General features: G+C 42.0%; 1 protein-coding gene, 1 long non-coding RNA gene and 1 other non-coding gene across 3 annotated transcripts in view; all 3 read right to left on the bottom strand.

Annotated features, from left to right (window-relative positions):
• Positions 1-25783, bottom strand: part of LOC133051931 (allergen Bos d 2-like) — a 65060-nt gene that overhangs the window by 24335 nt on the left and 14942 nt on the right. The window contains exon 2 of the mRNA XM_061136616.1: positions 19403-19542. Coding sequence (XP_060992599.1) covers positions 19403-19542 — 140 coding nt within the window. The remainder of the gene's footprint in view (positions 1-19402; positions 19543-25783) is intronic.
• Positions 421-492, bottom strand: TRNAW-CCA (transfer RNA tryptophan (anticodon CCA)). Its single transcript has one exon. It is a non-coding gene; the product is annotated as a tRNA-Trp (tRNA).
• LOC133051932 (uncharacterized) lies at positions 16489-19166 on the bottom strand. Its single transcript, XR_009691942.1, has 3 exons — positions 19142-19166; positions 17884-17991; positions 16489-16582 (listed from the first exon to the last, which is right to left on the bottom strand). It is a non-coding gene; the product is annotated as an uncharacterized LOC133051932 (long non-coding RNA).

Genomic DNA, 25783 nt, shown 5'->3' on the forward strand with positions numbered 1-25783 from the left:
TAAGGCCCACTTGACTTCACATTCCAGCATGTCTGGCTCTAGGTGAGTGATCATACCATTGTGATTATCTGAGTCATGAAGATCTTTTTTGTACAGTTCTGTGTATTCTTGCCACCTCTTCTTAATATCTTCTGCTTCTGTTAGGTCCATACCATTTCTTTCCTTTATTGTGTCCATCTTTGCATGAAATATTCCCTTGGTATCTCTAATTTTCTTAAAGAAATCTCTAGTCTTTCCCATTCTATTGTTTTCCTCTGTTTCTTTGCACTGATCACTGAGGAAGTGAAAGTGAAGTGAAGTCGCTCAATTGTTTCCGACTCTTTGCGACCCCGTGGACTGTAGCCTACCAGGCTCCTCCGTCCATGGGAGTCTCCAGGCAAGAGTACTGGAGTGGGTTGCCATTTCCTTCTCCAGGGGATCTTCCCAACCCAGGGTTTGAACCTGGGTCTCCTGCATTGGAGGCAGATGCTTTAACCTCTGAGCCACCAGGGAAGGCTTTCTTATCTCTCCTTGCTATTCTTTGGAACTCTGCATTCAAATGGTTATATCTTTCCTTTTCTCCTTTGCTTTTGACTTCTCTTCTTTTCACAGCTTTTTGTAAGGCCTCCTGAAGCAGCCATTTTGCTTTTATGCATTTCTTTTTCTTGGGGATTATCTTGTTCCCTGCCTCCCGTACAATGTCTCAAACCTCTGTCTATAGTTCTTCAGACAGTCTGTCCAATCTAGTCCCTTAAATCTATTTCTCACTTCCACTGTTTGATCGTTAGGGATTTCATTTAGGTCATACCTGAATGGTCTAGTGGTTTCCCCTACTTTCTTCAATGTAAGTCTGAATTTGGCAAAAGGAGTTCATGATCTGAGCCACAGTCAGCTCCTGGTCCTGTTTTTGCTGACTGTATAGGGCTTCTCCATCTTTGGCTGCAAAGAATATATTCAAGCTGATTTCGGTGTTGACCATCTGGTGATGCCCATGTATAGAGTCTTCTCTTGTGTTGTTGGAAGAGAGTGTTTGCTATGACCACTGCGTTCTCTTGGCAAAACTCTATGCGTCTTTGCCTTGCTTCATTCTGTACTCCAAGGCCAAATTTGCCTGTTACTCCAGGTGTTTCTTGACTTCGTACTTTTGCATTCCAGTCCCCTATAATCAAATGGACATCTTTTTTGGGTGTTAATTCTAAAAGGTCTTGTAGGTCTTCATAGAACCATTCAACTTCGGCTTCTTCAGAGTTACTGCTTGGGGCATAGATTTAGATTACCATAGAATGGTTTGCCTCGGAAACGAACAGAGATCATTCTGTCGTTTTTGAGATTGCATCCAAATACTGCATTTGGACTCTTGTTGACCATGATGGCTACTGCATTTCTTCTAAGGAATTCCTGCCCACAGTAGTAGATATAATGGTCATCTGAGTTAAATTCACCCATTCCAGTCCATTTTAGTTCGCTGATTCCTAGAATGTTGACATTCACTCTTGCTATTTCCTGTTTGACCACTTCCAATTTGCCTTGATTCATGGACCTAACATTCCAGGTTCCTATGCAATATTGCTCTTTACAGCATCGGACCTTGCTTCTATCACTAGTCACATCCACAACTGGGTATTCTTTTTGCTTTGGCTCCATCCCTTCATTCTTTCTGGAGTTATTTCTCCACTCATCTCCAGGAGCACATTGGGCACCTGCCGACCTGGGGAGTTCCTCTTTCAGTATCCTATCATTTTGCCTTCTCATACTGTTCATGGGGTTCTCAAGGCAAGAGTACTGAAGTGGTTTGCCATTCCCTTCTCCAGTGGACCACATTCTGTCAGACCTCTCCACCATGACCCATCAGTCTGTGATGGCCCCACACAGCATGGCTTAGTTTCATTGAGTTAGACAAGACTGTCATCCGTGTGATCAGATTGACTAGTTTTCTGTGAATATGGTTTTAGTGTGTCTGCCCTCTGATGCCCTCTCACAACACCTACCGTCTTACTTGGGTTTCTCTTACCTTGGAGGTGGGGTACCTCTTCATGGCTGCTCCAGCAAAGCACAGCCACTGCTTCTTACTTGGAGGAGGGGTATCTCCTCAAGGCTGCCCCTCCTGACCTTGAACTTGGAGTATCTCCTCTCTGCCCTCCTGCGCCCGTGCAGCCACTGCTCCTTGGACGTGGGGTTGCTCCTCTCGACCGCTGCCCCTGACCTCAGGCTTTGGGCAGCTCCTCTAGGCCGCCGGCCCTGATGTCTGACGTGGGGTAGCTCCTCTGGGCCGCTCCTGCGTTGTCGCAGCCTGGCCCTCTCGGTCGCTGCCCCTGACCTTGGGCGAGAGGTAGCTCCTCACGGCCACGCTTCTGCACGGGAAGCACACGCTTGAATCAAAACTGCCAGGGGAAACATCAATAACCTCAGATATGCAGATGACACCACCCTTATGGCAGAAAGTGAGAAGAACTAAAGAGCCTCTTGATGAAAGTGAAAGAGGAGAGTGAAAAAAGTTGGCTTAAAGCTCAACATTCAGAAAATTAAGATCATTGCATCTGGTCCCATCCCTTCATGGGAAATAGATGTGGAAACAGTGGAAATAGTGAGAGACTATGTTTTTGGGCTCCAAAATCACTGCAGATGGTAATTGCAGCCATGAAATTAAAAGACACTTGCTCCTTGGAAGAAAAGTTATGACCAAGCTAGTCAGCATATTAAAAAGCAGAGAGATTCCTTTGCCAACAAAGGTCCATCTAGTCAAAGCTATTGTTTTTCCACTAGTCATGTATGGATGTGAGAGTTGGATTACAAAGCAAGTTGAGTGTTGAAAAATTGATGCTTTTGAACTATGGTGTTGGAGAAGACTCTTGAGTGTCCCTTGGACTGCAAGGAGATCCAACCTGTCCACTCTACAGGAAATCAGTCCTAAATGTTAATTGGAAGGACTGAGGCTGAAGCTGAAACTCCAATCCTTTGCCCACCTGATGTGAAGAAGTGACTCCCTAGAAAAGACCCTGATGCTGGGAAAGATTGAGGGCAGGAGGAGAAGGGGATGGCAGAGGATGAGATGGTTGCATGGTATCACTGTCTCAATGGACTTGAGTTTGAGTTAACTATGGGAGTTGGTGATGGACTGGGAGGCCTGGTGTGCTGCAGTTCATGAGGTCGCAAAGAGTCAGACACGACTGAGCGACTTAACTGAACTCCCAGTGTAGAATGTTGTTTGGTGTATATTCCAATCAGTATCCACCTAATCTTTGATCACAGAGTATCCACCTATGTTTTACCTCTATTGTCTTACTTGCTTGAGTCTTACACTCATGTCGATGGGTTTCTCTGTGTTAATAGTAAAACATGGAGGAATTAATGGGTTGAAACTCTTTTTTTTTTGACATATGGATTTCCAATTTCTCCATCATTTTCCCCTATACAATTATTATTCTCGACTGCATTTCCTATGTAAATATATCCAAAATCCATTTGTCTGCTTATTCCTGTCTCTTCCCCATGAGCTGAGTTGGTTGTTTTGGTTTATATTTCCACATTTTTGCTTCCTTGTTTGTAGACACTGTAAAGATAGTTGGAGTATGAAGGTCACATGAATAGCCTGGAACAAGTTCGTGTCTAAAGGAATGTGTTCACGGTTCAGAAGCTCATGAAAATAGATTTTCTGATCCATTTATGAATCATTAGAGTAGTGTATATTTCTCCTGATTTCTACAAAGCATGTCTGGAATAGCAAGACATCAGTTTTGCTGCATTTTGGAGCCAAAACTAATAATCATTGAGTATGTACTGGCTGCAGAGTTGTCAACATAAGGAGATGCTCGGTATCAAACATATGGCTTTAATATACTGGTGTTCTACTGCCGGTTTTTTTTTTTTTTTTGTAAGTGTTTTTCTGTTCAGTTATAACTCCTGGTGGAGCTCCTGTGGTTTAAGCAAGATGTAATGGACAGCATGGTGACTATGACTAATAGTATTGCACATATACATGTCAGTTATCTCATACACACCAGACACACACACACACACATGCGCGCGGGGTCATTATGTGAGGAGACATGTGTTAGTTCACTTGTTTCTTTTGTAGGTCACAAGTGGCATTTATTCCTTAAATCTACCTTCCTGCTCCTTAACTCCCTGCAGACTTTAAGAGTTCCTGTATCCGAACTGATTAAACTCCGTCCACTTGTCATAGGTCACTCTTCCCATGTCCACTGGATAAAGATCCATGAAAATAATTTGGAAGATAAATTTTTGTTTAATGGTTCTCATTACCTTTCTGGTTCCTAAGGTTGCTTTCATTATTCTAACTGCAAGTCTTTCTTGTAGAAGTTTTTAAGCTATTTTAGTGGTGTGTCTCAGGGGTCACACTTCTTATGACCTTTGCTAAGTTTTTTTCTTTTTTTTTTTAAACACACACTGGGTGTTAGCTGCTGTGCTTTGCATTTCCTTACTTGCAGTTCGAGGGCTTCTCCTGGTGATGGTTCTCTTGTTGGGGCTCTAGAGCGCAAGCATATTTGATGGAGTGCATGGGCTTGGTTTCCTGCAGCAAGTGGGATCTTCCAGGATCAGGAATTCAATCTGTGTCACCAGCATTGGCAGATGGATTGCAAAGCACTGGACCCCCAGGGAACTGCCTCTGGTCAGTTTTTTTGCAGTTAAGTGACCATAGCTTCATTCTTCCTGGGGTTATTAGCAGTTGTCCTCCACTCTCCCCTAGTAGCAATATTGGACACCTTCTGACATGGTTGGGGGGGTGCTCATTTTTCAGTGTCATATCTTTTTGCCTTTTTATACAGAACTCATGGGTAGAATACTGGAGTGGTTTGCCACTCCCTCTTCCAGTGGCTCACGTTCTGTCAGAACTTTCTGCTATGACATGTCTTTCTTGGGTGGCCCTATATGAACTTGCTCAAAGCTTTACTGAGTTATGCATACCCCTTTGCACACACATCTCTAGAGAAGGGAATGGCAAACCACTTTGGTATTCTTGCCATGAACAGTATGAAAAGGCAAAAGGATATGACAATGAATGATGAACTTCCCAGGTCAGAAGGTGCCCAATAGGCTATTGGAGAAGAGTGGAGAAATAACTCCAGAAAGAATGAAGAGGCAGAGCCAAAGCGAAGGCAACACCCAGTTGTGGCTGTGACTGGAATGGAAGTAAAATTCGATGCTGTAAAGAATAATATTGCTGAGAATCTGGAATGTTAGACCCATGAATCAACGTAAATGAGAAGTGGTCAAACAGGAGATGGCAAGAGTGGACATAAACATTTTAGGAGTCAGTGAACTAAAGTGGACTGGAATGGGCAAATTTAATTCAGATCACTAGTATATCTACTACTGTGGTCAAGAATACTTTAGACGATATGGAATAGCCCTCATAGTCAATAAAAGAGTCTGAAATGCAATACTGAGGTGCAGTCTCAAACATGAGAGAATGATCTCTGTTAGTTTCAAAGGCAAACCATTCAATATCACAGCAATCCAAGTCTCTGCCTCAACCACTAATGCTGAAGAACTTGAACAGTTCTGTGATGCCCTAAGAGACCGTCTAGAACTAACACTGAAAAAGATGTCCTTTTCCTTGTAGGGGACTGGAATGCTAAAGTAGGCAGTCAAGAGATCCCAGGAGTAACAGGCAAGTTTGACGTTATAGCACAAAATGAAGGAGGGCTAAGGCTAACAGAATTTAGCAAAGAGAATGCACTGGTCATAGCAAACACCCTCTTCCAACAACACAAGAGATGACTCTACACAGGACATCACTAGATGTTCAATACAAAATGATATTGACTATATTCTTTGCCACAGAAGGCAGTGATCCATGAAGGAGGCATAGGATAGTAGTCAACCACTATTGTACCATTTTCTTTGAACCATTCAAGTGATCAGGCACTAATATCTTATCCTTGGAGATCTTTGTATGGGTGTAATTCAAAGTGCATGTAGCTTACAGTGAGCGCTGGGTGGCCAGGACTCTATTCTCTCTTTCCTGTCACTCCCATTAACTTTCCAGGTGGACACAACCCAGGAATTGAACTGGGGTCTCCTGCACTGCAGGCAGATTCTTTGGCAGCTGTCATTCCTTCCTGCGGTTTTCATGAACCTCAGGCAAATGAGATGGTTTGATAACATCACCGAGTCACTGGACATGCTTTGAGCAAACTCCAGGAGATAGTGGAAAGGGGACCCTGGTGTGCTGGAGTCCATGGAGTCAGGCAGGACTTAGTGACTGAACAACATTCAAAAGATGGGGGAAACACGATTTGGACTTTCGTCCTGGCACATTAATCCCATCATGCATGCTACTGAGGGAAAAATACATGCTTTTTCATTCTCAGAGAACTGACAGAGCTGCCACCCTCTGCCAATGTAGATAATCATAGCGGCAAGGTAAAGCCACCTGTCAGTGACCCCGTGGGCTTGGCTGGGTGCACAGTGATTGACATACCTTACCATATGCCTCTGAAGGATCAGTAGGAACCAGTGGTTATTTTCAGAGCATTGGGCTCAGGTGTCAGGCATCCTTTCAGTGATTCTGACAAAAAATAGAGTGTATGTGGTGTAGATGGATGCAGTCAAGGACAGGACCTGTGAGTCTGTTAAACTGAAATTTAAACCTTGGTTCATTTTGGTGTTAGAACCTGGCAATGCCAATATGTGATATTTGGCAAGAGTCCCACGTACCATCCTGGAATATTTCGTTGACCCTCCATGATAAGTGTATATGATTTATAAAAAGCCATCTGATCGAACCTCCAGTGGATATATTTTTCAGTTTCCTAGTAGACAACCTTTCCACAGTCCTGACTTCTGTCACATGAATTCTGAATTCTCTGTGTGAACACACATCTGCCGTAGTGTCTTTAATACAAGATGTATATGTACTTCCCTCTTGTATGAAAATACTGATCATATGAATATGACTAGTTTGCATAGAATAAGCTACAGTACATCCCGAGGGCATAAGTCACTTTTGTGGTCTTCACTCCATCAGAGTTTTCAGCATAGAGTACCAACGTGTTGTCCGACACAGGAATCAGCTCGAAAAAATTTTTACGCATGTCTGTGACAAAAAAAAAAAAAAAAAAAAGAAACCTAAGTATTATTAACTGCTTTCCTTTTAAACTGGACATTTCTTACTCTTCACACACTATCTTCAGTCTTCTTTCCAATGGTGAATTCTATCTAACTGACATTTGTAGTGGCTGTGATGCTAGAATGAGTTAAGACAGCTAGTGAACTAGGAAAGCTTTTTCCACACACCCCCTCTCCTTACTTCCAGTCTTCTAGACTGAACAGTGTGTGAATGATAGAAACATTGCTTATTGCAGCTATAGTAGGTGGTGGACCTCAACCATCTCATACCAGCTCACAAGAGCTGACTGCTAAAATTTCAGGAATGGTGTGACCAAATTTGCAAGCACAGTCATGAGTAAAAAAAGTGATTCTATAAATAAACCATATTACAGTAAAAGTTTATAGAAAAACCAAAGTCATTTACTAGTACAAGAGGTGATAAAACAGGTAGAAATGAGGCTATTACAAAGTGTTGGACATATGTACTCAAAATAATTCTTAGTTCCTGTGGCTGCGTGTCCACAGTGGAAATTATAAATCAAATATGTAGGCATTTGATCACTTAATAATAAGTGATCACACTATTAAATATTGAATTTGAGAATAATTTCCAGTATTTTATACTATAGAGGTAGAAGTCTGAAACAGTGTTCCTTTTGCTTTCAAATTATGCAAAAATTAAGTAAACGGTTTTGGTCATTTTACCTGTTTTCACACTTTTCTGTTAGATTTTAAAGATTCTACATCTTAAATACATATGTAAGTAACTTTTAGTTATAGCATTTCTTTAGTTAAAGCAAATTTTCTCAATCATGTAGGTCAAATAAATAACTGGGTGGATCAGTGTTGCAGTGAATCTGCCTGCCAGTGCAGTAGATGTGAGTTTGATTCCTGGTTGTCGAAGATCCCCTGGAGGAGGAAATGGCAACTCACTCCAGTCTTCTTATCTGGGACATCCCATGGACAGAGGATCTTGGTGAGCTACAGTCCATGGGGTTGCAAAGAGTCAGACACGACAGAGCAACTAACGCCCTTGAGAAGATGCACGCATCAGAAACTCTGCAATACTCACATCCTATGACATAAACATCCCCGTCTCTCTTTGCAACTACATTGAGTAACATGCGTGTCTCGTAACGCCCGAAAAACAAAGACATTCCTTCCTCCACATTCCTTCCCCACCTCTTCTCCAGCGCCTGGGGACACCTTTGTGTCCATAGCGTCCATGCCCTCAGCTTCACAGCCATGATGCACACTTTTCAGTTCACATTGATGACAGGACCCCATCTAGGTAGACAACAGTCTTGGGATCGAACCCGAGTCTCCTGCATTGTAGGCAGATGCTTTACCTAGTGCGCTAGTCTCCTGTAACCTAGTGAGGAAGGTCTCCATAAATGTCAGTCAGACTCTTGTTTATCACCAATACACAGTGCAAGCCTTGCTTCTCCATTTACTACAAAAGAGAAGTAAATTCAATCTTGCTAAGCAAATGAGTCCTACCCCTTACCTTGCTGAATAACATGAAACAGAATATTCCAGCAAAAGCATAGAGTTCAGGGTTTCTTGAAATAGTAGAAAGAATGCCACTAAAAACCATGGCCCTTCATAGCTATCTAAATGACAGCATATTAGGTGTGTTTCCCCCCCCGCCCACATACAGAAAAATTAAAAAAAATTACAGACACATTCAGATGAAAAAAATACAAAGTGCAGAAAGACAGAGCATTCTATTATGCTCATGTCAGTACGTTGACCATGGTGCATATAAAGTCTGCACGTATAAACATATAAAGTCTGCACGTATAAACAAAATTCTCTGTCTCTCTCTCTCACACACACACACACGGACACACACTCATACACTCACAGTACCAAGACCTTCTCCTGCATCGGCTCATTCTGGGTACCTCAGAGGGTTCTAGCTCTGATGGAGTTTCCTGGATGGCACAGACCAGGACAATGACAAGAGCCGGGAATGGAACCTTCACCTTATGATTCTCCTTGTCCTTCTTCCAGAGACGGTGAGGGCACTGGAGAGGATGTGTGAGTTGATCCCACTTTTTATAGGATGGGTCTCTTGGTGGAATACAGCATGATCAAGCAGTGATCAATCACACCACCTTGGTTATTTGCAAGTCATCCTCTTTTATCCTGGTTGGCAGGCAAGCTTTTCTGGCAGTCTGTTCTTATTATCATGAGATTAATTTGAAGAGAACCTACAGTGGATATTGACATTTGTCATTCAGACTAGGTGAGGAATCACAGGACGTACGAGGTATTTCAAGGACAGGGATATTTGTATTCTTTTATGTCCTCAGTTTCCAGGTGGGACAGACAGGCCAAGACACATAGCCCTGAGTCCTGTGGTATTCACATTGAAGAGGTCTGTTAAGCTTCTTTTCTAAAAGCATGGATGGTCTTGTCCAGTTTAAGAAGATAAATATGTGGCTTCTCTGCCAGGAATCAGTTGTAAGGGCATTCCTCAAAGGAGGAAATAAGTATAGTTGATGTGTACTTTTTGTTGTTGTTATTGTTACAGGTGTTCCCGTATAACAATAATAATAATGATTCATAATTTTGTATACTCCATTAATAGTATAAAAATGTTGTCTTATTCTCCGTATTGTTCAATATATCTCTTTTACATTATTTATTTTATTCAACTTAGTTTATACGTCTTACTCTGCTCCTCGTGTGTTATCCTCACCACTTCCCTCCACCCATCGGTCACCACTAGTTTGTTCTCTGCATCTATGCTGACGCTGCCGCTAAGTCGCTTCAGTCGTGTCCGACTCTGTGCGACCCCACAGCCTACAAGGCTCTCCCGTCCCTGGGATTCTCCAGGCAAGAACACTGGAGTGGATTGCCATTGCCTTCTCCAGGGCATGAAAGTGAAAAGTGAAAGGGAAGTTGCTCAGTCGTGTCTGACTCTTCAAGACCCCGTGGGCTGCAGCCTACCAGGCTCCGCCGTCCATGGGATTTTCCAGGCAAGAGTACTGGAGTGGGTCGCCATTGCTTTTTCCCTGTATCTATGAGTTTCCCCTATTTTGTTATATACAATAGTTTGTTTTGTTTTTTAAGATTCCACAGTAAGTGATATAACTGGAGAAGGAAACGTCAACCCACTCCAGTATTCTCGCCTGGAGAATCCCATGGACAGAGGAGCCTGGTGGTCTACAGTCCATGGGGTCGCAAAGAGTAGGATAGGACTGAGCGACCAACACGTTAAGTGATATAATACAGTGGTTGTCCTTGTTCATCTAACTTATTTTACTTAGCCTCATGTCTGGAAGTCTGTCCATGTTGCTACAAACTTCATCGTTTCATGGTTGTGTGGTATTCCATGGCTTCAGTCCATGTGGTCTCAAGAGTTGGGACATGTTTAGTGACTAAACCATCATTACCATCACCTTGGCTTCTTTATATTGATATATTTTTAGATGTACTGAAATATTTTGAACAAGAGCAAATTCTCATCTTCTTCCCTACTCAAAGATACCTCCCAGATTCCTCTCTACAATTTGATTTGGCCTTGAGGGTGTATCCTAGTGTCCCTGCAGCATATGAGATTTCCGCCTTATATACAGCTTCTGAAACTACATGTAAGTTCAAAACGATATCCTTCAGCTTCTCGGTCTCCCTTCCTCCTGTGCCTCTCAGCTGCCTCTGAACCCTAGACTTGGGAACCCACTCCTCAGTTTTCTAGCACGATAGATTCATTGGCATTCTTTAGATTTTTTCAAAAATTGAACCTGTGTGTGTTTCTCACGGGTTTCATTTAGCACATTTGTTTGAATAAACATGTATATATTTTTTGTAGACTCCGTCCCCATAGTGTCTTCAGGATATATCCCAGTTTTGTCCATTCACATGTTCGTGGACACATGTTCATACACAAATCTCTGTATGGATCCGAGCCCTCTTATCTCCTAGCTAGACGCTTAGGTGTGGAACTGCTGGATCTCGCTGCCTTCTGATTTTTTGAGTCCTGCCAACAGTAGTTGAGAATTTCCATTGCTCCATCCTTGCCAGGACATTATAATTAGTGTGTGACACTATTCAGTTACAGTTGTAATTTCCATTTCCTGAATGAATGAAGAGGTGGGATTGCCATTTGTCTGTTTTCTTTGGTGTCTGTCCAAGTCCTTTGTTCATTACTGAGTGAATTATTTATTTTTTTTTATGACGTTTGTAGACTTTCAATATATTCCGCATACCAGTTCCTTTTCGGATAAAAATAAAGTGAGTTGCTCAATAGTGTCCAACTCTTTCTGACTACATGGTATGTAGCCTTCCAGGCTCCTCTGCCCGTGGAATTTTCCAGGCAGGAATACTTTAGTGGGTTGCCATTTCCTTCTCCAGGAGATTGTACTGACCCAGGGATTGAACCCAGGTCTCCTCCATTGGGCCGGAAGATCGTTTACTCTCTGAGCCACCAGGAAAGACCCTCTTTACAGACAGAGGTGTGCCGATATTTTTCCCCTGTCTGAGGCTTCTCTTGTGCTTTGTTAAGGATGTCCCTCAAAGATGCAGATATTTAGATCACGGCCTAGTTACTGACATGCTGTTCCCACTGAAGGATCCTGCTTGATGTATATTCTAATCAGTAACCATCTAATCTTTGCTCACAGAGTATGCACCTGTATTTTATCGGTAGAGTATTTCTTGCTTTTCGTCTTACATATAGGTCTCTGAGACTCTCAGCGTTAGTTGTAAAACATGGAGCAATGATGGCTTGAAGCTTTTTTTTTGGGGGTGGGGGGCGGACATATGGATTACTAATTTGTCCTGCAACTTTTCTTTATAAGATTATTATTTTCCACTGAATCTCCTTTTTAACTTTATCCCAAATCCGTTTGTCTGTATATTCCTGTTACTTCCCCATGAACAAATGTGTTTCTGTTTTGGCTTTTCTTCTCCCGTTTTAGATTTCTGTTTGGGGCAGTATTAAAGACAATTAGAACATGAAGGTCATATAAGTAGCCTTCAACAGTTGCTTGTCAGAGGCGTAAAGTGTTCACAATTCAAAAGCTTGTGAAAATAGAATTCCTTATCAACTTATAGATCATTAGAGAATTTTATATTTCTGCTGATTTTCGTAAAGCATATCTGGAATAGCAAGATGTTAGATTTGCTACATTTTGGAGCCAAAACAAATACTCATTGAGTAAATGCTGGCTGCAAAGTTCTCAACATGAGCAGTACTCAGTTGAAACATAAGGCTTTAAATGACTGAAGTACTGTTTTGTGTGTGTGTGTGTGTCCTTATTCTCGTTTAGTTATAATTACCTGAAGATCTCTTGTGACTTAAAGAAGATGCAATGAACAGCATGGTGACTATTATTAAGAGTATTGTACATATACTTGTCAGCTGCTAAGAGCATAGCTTTTAGGTGTATGCATCACACACACACACACACACACACACACAGACACACAGATACACACACACAGACACACACATGGTAAGGAGGTGATGAGACAGATGTGTTTATTCACATGCATCTTATTTAGAGCTTCCCTGGTGGCTCAGACAGTAAATCATCTGCCTGCAGTGCAGGAGACCTGGATTCAATCCCTGGATCAAGAAGATCCCTAGAAAAGGGAATGGCAACCCATTGCAGTATTCTTGCCTGGAGAACTCCATGCACAGAGGAGCCTGGTTGCAAGTAGCATTTACTCTTTGAGTAAACCTTTCTGCTCTTTAAGTCCCTGCAAATTTTAAGAGTTTGTTGACCCACACTGATTAAACTCAATCCTTTTGCCATAAATCCCTCTTCTGCAGGATTTGATATATTGTCAGCTGCATAAACTTCCTTGAAAATAATTATTAAGATAAAAATTTTTTTAATGGTTCGAATGTCCTGTCCTGCCTGGTTCCTCATGTTGCTTTCATTATTCAAACTGCAACTGCTTCACTTAGAATTTTAAAAACTTTACTAGTGTTCTGTCTCTATGGGCACACTTCTTCTAACCTCTGGTTAGGTTCTTTTTCAGACACATGCTGGGTCTTTGCTGCTGGCTCAGCTTTTCTCTACTTGAGGTTTGAGAGCGTCTCAGTTCGGTGGCTCACTTGTCACTTGCAGACTCTAGAGCGCAGGCTCGGTAGTTGGGGTCTGTGGGTTTAGTTGCCCCTCGGCATGTGGGATCTTCCTGGATCAGGGGTTCAGTGTGTGTCCCCTGCATTGGCAGGTGGGTTCTGCACCACTGGAAACCTAGGGAAATCTCTCTGCTCAGTTTTCTTTTCTTTTTCAGTTCTAATTTTCATTTTAAAGGCTGGCTTCCCAGGGGTCAGCCCTAAGTGAGCATAGCTTCATTGTTTCTGAGGGTATTAGTAGCTGTCTTCCACTCTTCCCCAGTAGCATATTGGACACCTTCCCAAACTGGAGGGGGTGTTGTCTCAGCTTGCAGGGTCATATAGTTTAGCCTTTTTATACAGTTCTTGGAGTTCTCATGACAAGAATAATGGAGTGGTTTCCCTCTCCTTCCTCCAGTGGATCACGTTCTGTCAAGACTCTCCACTATGCTCGTGTATGGGTGGCCCTACATGAAATGGCTCATCGCTTCACTGAGTTGTGCAAGCCCCCTCACCACCAAGGCAGTGATCCAAGAAGGGGGGAATAGGTTATTCTTCATTCACTACTGGTCCGTTCTCTTAGAACAATTCAAGTGATCAGGCTCCAATGTCTTGCTCTTGGAGTCCTTCATATGTGTGTAACAGACATTCAAAGTGTGTGCAGTTCACAGTGAGCCCTGGGTGAGCAGGGCTCTGTTCTGTCTTTCCTGTCACTCCTGCAGCATTTCAGGGGCACGCAGCCTTCCCCATCCCCAGGAGTCTACCCAAGGTCTCCAGAGTGTTCTAGGACTTCCTCATCTCTCCCATCTCCCTTAGCCACTTTTCTGGTCCCTCGTCTTGTCCAGTGGCATGACCATTGTGGGTATCCACAGTGCCCCTTTTTCCCCATCAGTAGGCACCAATGGATGACTATTATTTTCAAACACCCCTCGTGAGGGACATTTCTGCAGAGCGGCAGATGACTCCGTACCTGCACCAGCAGAAAGGCCACTGCTTTCAGGGCTGGGGCTGGGCAATAGCAGCCGTGAGTCAGACACCAGAGACCTGGTGCTCTGTCAGGAGCATGAGTGCTCTTTCTTGAGTCAGTTCTATTCAGTTTTGTTGTATGTGTCTATGTGTTCACTTGAGAAATCGTGTCTGACTCTTTGCCACCTCATGGACTCTATAGCCCACCAGACTCTTCTGTTCATGGGATTCTTCAGGAAAGATGACTGGACTGGGTTTCCAATTCCTCTTCCAGGACATCTTCTTGACCCAGGGATCGAAGCTGCATCTCTTGCATCTCCTGCTTTGTAGGTGTTTTATTTATTTTTGTTTATTATTTTTTTTTTAACCAGTGCACCGCTGGAAGCCCATGTAAGACTGCATTCTGCAAAATTCTTACCACGCCCTGCAAACCCACAGCAGATGAACGCTGCTTTACCCCATAATTGAATGAATTTTAGCTGCCACTTAGGACAGCTCCATTCTATTTGAAGTTGTCTGACTAACCAATCCCATCTCTCTTGTGACATCTGGTGGGCACTTTATACGACCCTATAAAACTACCACCTGTGGTTTATACCCTCTTTTCGACAAGACCCTTGCAGGAGTCATACCATGCATCCTAAACAGAGTTCTCCTGCTTTTTTGTCACCAGATTTTCTGAACAGTTGAATTTACATGTTTAGTGTAGTTGCAAATATAGCACGTTTGTTCACTACACATACGTGCATTAATCAATTTATTGATCAGTTTAGGAATCCAGTAACATCAGCAAGGGCAGAGGAGGTTCATAGTGAAAGCCATGTGTCCAGGATCATGACTTCCTGGGAGAGAAGAAATGATGATTTCAAGGAAAATATCTTTAATCTTCATCCGGCTGATGGTAACACACTAGTGCTGTGATGCTACACATATTCTTTTTCGTTCAATTCTGTAAAGAGAAAAAAAAGTGTAAAACGTAGTTGAGCTGGTTGGGATGAACATGATGTTGGTCAGAGAATGAAACAGAAAATAGATGCAATTGCGGTTGAAAGCAGTGGAGAGGTTTCCCTGCAAGACCCATTTTGCAGAAGTCCCCTGTGTGTGTGTCCATAGTGGGTTGCATAGAACTACCACCCAATGAAAGTATTTGTGAGCAGTCGTGGGTCAGCTGGTATGTTGAGAGTTGCTGAGTTGCATCTCCAGAGCTCCCTGGTGTAGTAGATGACTGTGTAACCTGTTCCTCCTACTTGTCCTATGAATCTTATTTTTCATCATGAAGGTGTTGTGGCTGTAAGATCATTCATTCGCATTGATATTCACCAGGGATCATCGTGTTTCACAGCTCAGGGCTTCACACATTCTCCTCTTTGGTCCACAAAGCAACTCACTGTGAAAATTAGACCAGTGTGATTGTTTAGATATTTAAATCCTAACACATATGGAATCCCGAGCAATGACCACATGGCCATGTGAGGAGCTTTGTTTTCCTATTTCTTTTTAAAATTAATTTTTGTTGAAATGTAGTTGATGTTCAATGTTGTGTTAGTGTCAAGTGTATAGCAACATGAAGATTTGTATATATGTTGTTGTTTAGATGCCAAGTCCTGTCCCAACTTGTGTGTTCCTATGAATTTTAGCCTGCCAGACTCCTGTGTTCATGGGATTTCCCAGGCAAGAATACTGGAGTGGGTTGTCATTTCCACCTCCTGGGGATCTTCCCAACCCAGGGATCAAACCCTGATTTCCTGCATTGGCAGGTGGGTTCGTTACCTCTTAGCCACCAGGAAGACCTCAGTTAGACATGCATGTATATACAAGCCAGGAGTGTGTATCTCTTAATCCCAAACTCCTCGTATAGCCCACTCCCCATGTTCTCTTTAGGAACCATCAAGTATTTTTGGACTGTGAGCCTGTTTCTATTTTCTAAATAGTCCATTTGTGCCATATTTTTTCGTTTCACATGGAAGTGATATCAAACTTGTCTTTCTCTTTCTTACTTCCCTTAGCATGATCATCTCTAGATCTGCCCATGTTACTGCAAATGGCATTATTTCATTCTTTTACATAGTTCAGTCACATAGTCCATTGTGTATATATCCTATTCTTAAAGCAGTATGCCCCAGAAAAAGTCTTACGTTACAAAGACAACTCAGTGTTATATATGTTTTTATTCTACTCACCCAGAAGAGTATGTCAGATATTATTGAGGGCAGTCATCTGTGAAAGAGAATGAAAAAGTGGAGAAATAATCATTGACATGCCTCTATTTCAAAGGATTATTTTGTGACAGCCTTTGTAAAAGATTACTATGTGAATAGGAAATTTGGATCGAGTATCCTCATGCTGTGGTTTCATTTCGGATCACTGTTGTCCTCTTGGCTTTACCTGTTTCAGTGAGATCTTCTATAGTTTCAGTTGGAATCCCCCTTTCTTTGTTCAGTTCCTCATACTGCTGAATTTCTTCTTGAGTGACACCATCTCCTTTGGCTGGGTTTAATAACAAAGAGGGCAGAAGGGGTGTGCGTTAGAATCCTTGAGAGCTTATAGAGTCTCCCCAGCTCCTATGTGTAATGTCCAGTCAGTCTCATCCACACCATTGCCCTCTTCCATTCCTTAAAGCCTGCTCACCAGAACATTTTCTACAGAGGTGCCTGAGTGTTCACATCCGGTCTTCAGATGTTCAGGGGATAGAGTCCACATAGTTAACATTTTATCGCATTCCAATGCTTACCACTACTGAGTGAACAACAGACCATTCACCTGTGAGCCTAAGCATCCCCAAGTCAGATGCAAGCTGGAATGGTACATCGGAGAAAGTCATGGTGGGTCCTGAGACTCAGCTATCCTCCCAAGTCTAACTTCCTGTCCCCATTGCCTGCATCCTAGAATTCCGTCTCTGGGGTTTTCCTGGACCTTAATCTATTCAGATGTGTAGACCCTCACTGACTCAATCGACATGAGTTTGAGTAAACTCTCAAAGATAGAGGAGGCAGAGGAGCTTTACGTCCTGAAGTCCATGGAGCCACAGTCAGTCAGAAAGGATGTATAACTGAACAACAATGTTGCAATGAACGGGGAATTCATTTTTTGGAGTTTTCATCAAGCACACTGATCTCATTGCACATGTGACTCAGAGGAACACTCAGATTCTGTCATCCTTAGAGACCAGACAGAAGCCCCACCCACCCCCAATGAGGATATAATATCAGAATGGGTAAAGGGTTGTTTTAAATGCACCTTGTGGTTGGCTGGTTGTCAGAAAGATGTACGTGACTGAACATGCTGCTTCTGAAGGATTCTAGATGACCCGGGGATGATGTACAGAGGGTTGGGTTCAGGTTTCAGGGATTTAATTTAATGATTGTGGCAGAAAAGGAAAGCATTTGTATTCAGGAGGAATCAGTCATGGCCAGGACCTACGAGTGTATGAACTCAAAGTTCCATCCTTGGTTCACTTTGGTGTCCAAACCCGGCAACTCCAATATGTGATATTTATCAAGAGACCCACAGAGCATCCTGCAATATGTCATTGGAACTCCTGGGTAAGTGTATCTGATTTTTTAAAAGTCATCCGATAGAACCTCCAGTGGATGTATTTCTTCAGTTTTCTAGTAGACAATGTTTCCGCAGCCCTGGAGAGTGGCACATGTAGTCTGAATTCTCCCATATGATCTCAAGGCTACTCTAGTGTGCTTAATAAAATATTAGTTGACCATGTACTTCTCCTTAAATGAGATAACGATAATATGAACACGTTCATTTGCTCAGAATAAGCTTCAGTAACGTACCGAGAAGTTGAGTCACTTTTGTAGTCTTCACACCATCAAAGTTTTCAGCGTAGATTGCTAATGCGCTGTCTGATATGGGAAGCAGTTCGAAAAAATTTGCACCCATATCTGTGACCGGAAAAAAGAAATTCAAATCTCAATGCAATTTCTCCTCATTTTACATGTCACGTTCTTCACAAGCTATCATCAGTCTTCATTCCGATGGTGGTCTCTATTTCCCTGGCATTTCTAGTGGTCTGTGGTTAGAACCTGTTGAAACAGCTGGTGAACTTGGAAAGCTTTCTACACAGAGCCCTGATCTTAAGACAGAAAAGACTTCCAGTCTGCTAGCCTGAACAGTCTGTGAGGGACAGCAACGTTGGTGATTGCAACTAGAGTAGGTGTTGGACCTCAATCATCTCATATGAGCTCACAAGAGCTAACTGTCAAAGTTTCAGGAGTTGTTAGACCAAATTGATAAGTACAGTCATGATTACAAAGATATTCTTTAAATTTGAGGAAATCATGCGAAAGTAAGGCTTAATAGATAAACCAAGGTTACCTTCTGGAACAGAGGTCATCAGAGAGGTAAAAATGAAGGTGTTGTCAGATGTTAGAGATATATACTCTGAAATGTTTCCTAATTACGTCCTGTGTCCAATGGCCACAGATGAAATAAAACAAACAAACCAAAGAAAATGTCTCTGACCAAGATTAGAATGTTCCATTGTATATATTTTGCATGAAATCAAATAGGTACTTTTCATGAATTTGCCTTACAGTATTGCTATTGAGATCTTTCTAAATTTGAAACTATAGAGATTGAGGTCTGAGCCAGTGTCCCTTTTGATTTCAAATTAAGTAAAATTAGTGTGAAATTTTTCCTGTCATTTTAACTGTTCTCGTACTTATCTGTGAGATTTAAATGAATCAGGTTCTACTTCTTCAACATACTAGAAAAGAACTTTTCATGTTTAAAGGATTTTTTTTGTTAAAGAAAATGTGCTCTAGAGAGGTAAATAAGGGTCTTCTCAGTTGGCTCGGCAATAAAGAATCCGCTTGGCATTGCTGGAGATGCAGGAGAGTTGGGCTCAGTCCCTGGGTCAGGAGGATCCCCTGGAGTAGGAAATGACAACCCATTCTAGTTGTCTTTCCTGCAGCATCCCATGGACAGAGGAGCCTGGTGGGCTCGAGCCCATGGGGTCAGAAAGGGCCGGACGCAGTGGAGCGTCTAACATTCTTGGGAAGAGGCACACATCAGCAGAGCTCTCATACTCACATCCTACGTGATAAACTTCCCCTTTCCTCTCTGCAGCTGAATGGAGTAGTAAGCATGCATCTTGAAACCTGAAAAGCAAACAGACAAGATGTTCCTTTGTCGTCATCTGTTTCCCAGAGCTTGCGGACACCCATCCGTTGATAGAGCTCACAGACGCATCTTCACAGGCTTGACTCACACCGTCCACTGCACTTTGGAGACGGGACCCCATGTCAGAAGTCAGCTGTCTCACTGTTTTCAGTTTAGGGAGATTGTGCTTACTTGACGTAAAATTTAATGCCTATCGATGAACAGGTGTCATTACATTCAAGCCGACGGATGTATGCCCTCAGGGGGCCTCCTTCCTCAATCTTCTCCTTGTTATCTGCGGCCGTGAGAACGCTGTGCCAGTCTCCTGTAATCTAAGAAGGAAGGTCTCCATAAACATCCCTCAGTCTTTTCACTGGATTCTCACCAATTGTCAGCCCAATCATTGCCTCTGCCTTTACCTCAGAAGAGAGGAAAATTCAATCTTATTTAACAATGTAGGATTCTACCCCCTGCCTTGCAGAATAACATGAAATGAGATGCTCATTCATATTCGAGGAGAAAGCATAGAGTTTTGGTTTCTTAAAATAGCTCAAACAGCAACCTTAAGACCTTGACAGTTCATCGATCCCTAATGGTTAGCATGGTTATGTTCCCCCCACCCCACCGCCCCCCACACACAGAGAAATAAGTTGAGGGAGAAACAAATGCAGAGAGCAGAAAGACAGAGGGTTGTATTATGTTCATGTAGATACGTGGACTGTGGCATAGATATATACAGTCTGCTCATACATATAAACAAGGCTATTTTTCTCTCTCTCGCACACACACAGAGCCAAGGCCTTCTACCAGATGAGCTGAATTTGGGTACCTGCTTGGGGTCTAGCTCAGCTGGTGCTTCCTGGGCTGCACAGACCAGACCAAGGAGAAGGATCAGGAAGACAACCATCATCTTGTGAGTCTTGTGGTCCTTCTTCTAGAGAAGCTCAGGGCGTCCTATCTGTTGGAAAGGCTGTAAATTGGTCCCCCTTCTTATAGGATGGGTCTCTTGGCGGAGTACATAATGATCAAACAGTGGTTAGTCCCAAGGCCTTGGTTACACAGACGTCATCTTCTGACATCCTGGTTGGCAGGGGAGGTTTTGTTTGCAATCCTTGGATTTTATAGAGAGATTAATTTTAAGGAAAGTCTAGGTAGACCTGGACATTTGCCTTCAGATGAAATGAGAAATCAGAGGACATATGAGGTATTTCCAGGACACAGATACTTGCAATCTTTTATATTGTCAGATTCCAGAATGGGAACAATAGTCCAAGACTCAAAGCCTAAGTCCCGTGTTATTTATTTAGCACTGAATGGTCAGCTGAAGCTTATAGTCTAAAATGAAAGATGGTATTGTCTGGATTAAAAGATTCATGCGTGGGTTTTGTACCAGGAATTTGTTGTCACGGCACCCCTCGGACGGGTTTCTACTTTTATTTCTTTTGAAATGGAAGTACAATCGATGTTCAATATTATAGAAGTTAGCGATGTACAATATAGTGACTTGTAATTTTTATATACTCCATTGATAGGTGTCAAATACAGGGTTTATTCCCTTCCGCTGTACCATACATCTTTACTCCAGTTATTTTATACATAGTAGTTTGTACCTCTTACTCCCTCCTCTTAGCCAACCCCTACTACCCCCCCCATCACACTAATAACCAGTCGTTTGTTTTCTGTATCTGTGGATTTACTGCTTTCTTTGTTATATTGACTAGTTTGTTTTATATTTTAGATTTTCCATATAAGTGATATCATAGAGCATTTGTCTTTGTTCACCTTGATTCGCTTCACCTAATCCTGCCATCCATGTTGCTACCAAGGGCAACATTTCCACTTTTTCATGATTTGCATAGTTCCTTCAAGTCCTGCCAAGAGTAGATGAGAACTTCCTCTGCTTCATCCTTGCCCGTAGTCTGTCATCCGCCTTCTTATTTACAGAGACTGTAAATTTCATTCCTGAATGAATGAAGAAATAGGGTTGCCACTTGTCTGTTTTCTTTGGTGTCTCTCCAATTCATTTGTTCATTATTGAGTGAATAATTTCTTAATTTTTTTATGAAGTTGGAAGGCTTTTTATACATTCTGAATATGAGTCCCTTTTCAGACTAAAGGAATGTAAATCGCTCAATGGTGTCTGACTTTTTGCAACTCCATGGGCTGTAGCCCTCCAGGCTCGTCTGCCCATGGAATTTTCTGGGCAGGAATACTTGGGCGGATTCCCATCCTTTTCCAGGGCATCTTAGAGATGCAGGGGTTGAAGCCAGGTCTCGGAGCCCTGCGCTGTAGGCAGATTGCTGTCTGTCTGAACCACTGGGGAAGCCCCTCTTTTCAGATAGAGATGTGCCAATATTTCCCCCCGCCCCCCACCCCGCCTCCATCCCTGGCTTCTCTTGTGCTTCCTTCAGGTTGTCCCTCAGAGATATAAATATTTGGATAGTGGCCTGGTTACTTTTCCCACTCAAGGATCCTTCTGGGTGTATATTCTAATGAGTAATTCCTGATCTTTGGTCACAGAGTGTCTGCCTGTGTTTTACTGCCAGAGTCTTTCTTGCATTCAGCCCTACATATAGGTCTGCAAGTCTCACTGTGTTAGTTGTAAAGCATGGAGCAGTGAATGGACTGAAGTTCTTCTTTTTGTTGGCATATGGGTTTCTAATTTCACAGAAACTTTTCTCTACAAATTATTGTTTTCCACTAAATTTCATGTGTAACTATATTGAGCATCCATTTGTCTGTGTATTCTTGTCACTGCCCCACAAACACATCTGTTGTTTTGGCTTTTCCTCCCTCCCCCTTTAAGATTGGTGTTTGAGGCAGTCTTATTCATGACTGGATTGTGAGGGTCATATGACTAACATTCAACCATTTTTGTCCAAATGTAAGGTACTCACAGTCCAAAAGCTCCTGAAAGCAGAATTTCTCATCCATTTATATATCATCAGAGTATTGTATATTCCTGCTGACTTTTCCTAAAGCGTATCTGATAGTCCAAGTTGTCAGTTTTTCTACATTTTGGAGCCAAATCAAATACAAGTGGAGTACATGATGGCTGCAGAGTTCTCAACATAAACAGATATTCTGTTTGGAACACAAGCCTTCAACTGACAGAAATATTGTGTGTGTGTGTGTGTGTGTGTGTCTTCTTGTTTAGTTATCGTTACCTGAAGACCTCTTGTGATTTAGAGAAAGATGTAATGAGCAGCATGGTGACTATTATTAACAGTATTGCACATATACTTGTGCGCTTCTTGAGCGTGGCTTTTAGGTGCTTGTGAGCCATACACTCACACACAGACACAGACAAGGTGAGGACGTGAGGAGACAGATGTGTTTATTCATGTGTATCTTATTTAGGGCTTTCGTGGTGGCTCATATGGTAAAGAATCTGCCTGCAGTGCAGGAGATCTGGGTTTGATCCCTGCATTGTGAGGATCCCTTCGAGAAAGACATGGCAGCAGTCTCCATGCTTTTTTTGTGGAGAATTCTATGGAGAGAGGAGCCTGATTGCAAGAGACATTTACTCTTTTTTTGAAAATGGATTCATTTATTTCAATTGGAGGCTAATGACTTTACAATATTGTTGAGGTTGTTGCCATACATTGACTTGAATCAGCCACGGGTGTCCATGTGTTCCCCGTCCTGAAGCCCTTTCCCACTTCGCTCCCCACCCCATCACCCAGGGTCATCCCAGTGCACCAGCCCTGAGCAGCCTTTCTCATGCATCGAAGCTGGACTGGTGATCTGTTTCACAAATGATCATGTGCATGTTTCAATGCAATTTGCTCAGATCATCCCACCCTCGCCTTCTCCCACAGAGTCCAACAATCTGTTGTTTACATTTGTGTTTCTTTTGCTCTCTCACATATAGGATCGTCGTTACCATGTTTCTAAATTCCATATATTTGTGTTAGTATACTGTATTTGTGTTTTTCTTTTTGACTTACTTCACTCTGTATAATAGTCTCCAGTTTCATCCAGCTCATTACGTCTGATTCGAATGCACTCTTTGGAATAGCTGAGTAATATTCCAGTGTGTGTATCTGCCACAGCTTTTTCTATATTTTTGTGCCAATGGACATCTTTTAGTTTTTTTTTAAGTTTTATTTATTTATTTAGTTTTTACTTTACAATATTGTATTGGTTGTCATGCATTGACATGAAATCAGCCATGGATGTACATGTGTTCCCCATCCTGAACCCCCCTCCCACATCCATCCCCATCCCATCCCTCTGGGTCATCTCACTGCACAAGCCCAAACCAACCTGTATCATGCAAGCATTTGTCTGCCCATGGACATCTAAGTTGCTTCCATTTCTGGCTGTTGTAAACAGTGCTGCAATGATCATTGAGGTCCATGTGTCTCTTTCAGCTCTGGTTTCCTCAGTGTGTATGTCCAGCAGTGGGATTCCTGGGTGGTATGGCAGTTCTATTTCCAGGTTTTTAAGGAATCTCCATCCACAGTGTTCTCCATAGTGGCTGTATTAATTTGCATTCCCACCAACAGTGTCAGGGTTCCCTTTTCTCGACACCCTCTCCAGAATTTATTGTTTGCAGACTTTTTGATCGCCACCATTCTGACCGGCGTGAGATGGTTCCTCATTGTGGTTTTGATTTGCCCTTCTCTGATAATGAGTGAGGTTGAGCATCTTTTCATGTGTTTGTTAAACATCTTTATGTCTTTTTTGGAGAAATGTCTGTTTAGTTTTTTGGCCCACTTTTCTGGGTCACTTATTTTTCTGGAATTGAGCTGTGGGAGCTGCCTGTATATTTTTGAGGTTAACTCTCTGTCAGTTGCTTTGTTTGCTGTAATTTTCTGCCATTCTGAAAGCTGTCTTTTCACCTTGCATAGACTTTCCTTCATTGTACCAAAGCTTTTAAGTTTGACCAGGTCCTGTTTGTTTATTTTTGCTTTTATTTCCATTCATCAGGGAACTGGGTCATAGAGGATCCTGCTGTGATTTATGTCAGAGAGCGTTTTGGGTATGTTTTCCTCGAGGAGTCTTATCGTTTCTGATCTTACGTTTAGACCTTTAATCCATTTTGAGTTTATTTTTGTGTATGGTGTTAGAAAGGGTTCGAGTTTCATTCTTTTACAAGTGGTTGACCAGATTCCCAGCACCACTTGTTAAAGAGATTCTTATTTCTCCATTGTATATTCTTGCCTCCTTTGTCAAAGGTATTGTGTCCATCAGTGCATGGGTTTACCTGTGGGCTTTCCATTTTGTTCCATTGTTCTATGTTTCTGTCTTTGTGCCAGTACCATACTGTTTTGATGACTGTAGCCTTGTAGTACAGTGTGAAGTCAGGCAGGTTGATTTCTCTAGTTCCATTCTTCTTTCTCAAGATTGCTTTGGCTATTCGAGGTTTTTTTTATTTCCATACAAATTGTGAAATTATTTGTTCTAGTTCTCTGAAAAATACCATTGGTAGCTTGATAGGCATTGCATTGAATCTATAGATTGGTTTCGGTAGTACACTCATTTTCACTATATTGATTCTTCTGATCCATGAACATGGTATATGTCTCCATCTATTTGTGTCCTCTTTGATTTCTTTCATCGGTGTCTTATAGTTTTCTCTATGTAGGTCTTTTGCTTGTTTAGGTATATTTATTCCTAAGTGTTTTATTCTTTTCATTGCAGGGGTGAATGGAATTGTTTCCTTCAGTTCTCTTTCTCTTTTCTCCTTGCTAGTGTGTAGGAATGCAAGGAATTTCTGAGTGTTATTTTGTATCTCCAACTTTACTATTTTCATTGATTAGCTCTAGTAATTTTCTGGTGGAGTGTTTGGGTTTTCTACGTAGAGGATCATGTCATCTGTAAACAGTGAGAATTTCACTTCTTCTTTTCCAGTCTGGATTCCTTTTATTTCTTTTTCTTCTCTGATTGCTGTGGCTAAAACTTCCAAAACTATGTCGAATCGTGGTGGTGAGACTGGGCACCCTTATCTTGTTTCTGACTTTAGGGGAAATGCTTTCATTTTTTCACCACTGAGGATAATGTTTGTTGTGGGTTTATCATATATGGCTTTTATTATGTTGAGATATGTTCTTTCTATGCCTCCTTTCAGGAGTGGTTTTTTTTTTTTTTTTTTTTTCAGGAGTGTTTTTATCTTCAATGGATGTTGAATTTTGTCAAATGCTTTCTCTTTGCATACTGAGATAATCATATGGTTTTTATCTTTCAGTTTGTTAATGTGGTCTACCACACTGATTGATTTGCAAATATTAAAGAATCCTTGGCCTGTAGTTTCCTTTTTTTGTGTCTCCTTTGTCTGGTTTTTGTATTTGGGTGATGGTGGTCATAGAATGAGTTTGAAAGATTCCCGTCCTCTGCAATTTTCTGGAAAAGTTTGAGTAGGATAGCTTTTAGCTTTTGTTTACATTTTTGGTATAATTCAGCTATGAAGCCGTCTGGTCCTGGGCTTTTGTTTGCTGGAAGATTTCTGATTACAGTTTTTATTTCTGTGCTTGTGAGGGGTCTGTTAAGATTTTCTATCTTTTCCTGGTTCAGTTTTGGAAAGTTATACTTTTCTGAGAATATGGCCATTATTTCCAAGTTGTCCAT

The sequence above is a fragment of the Dama dama genome, chromosome X (genome assembly GCF_033118175.1).
Source record: "Dama dama isolate Ldn47 chromosome X, ASM3311817v1, whole genome shotgun sequence".
Lineage (NCBI taxonomy): Eukaryota > Metazoa > Chordata > Mammalia > Artiodactyla > Cervidae > Dama > Dama dama.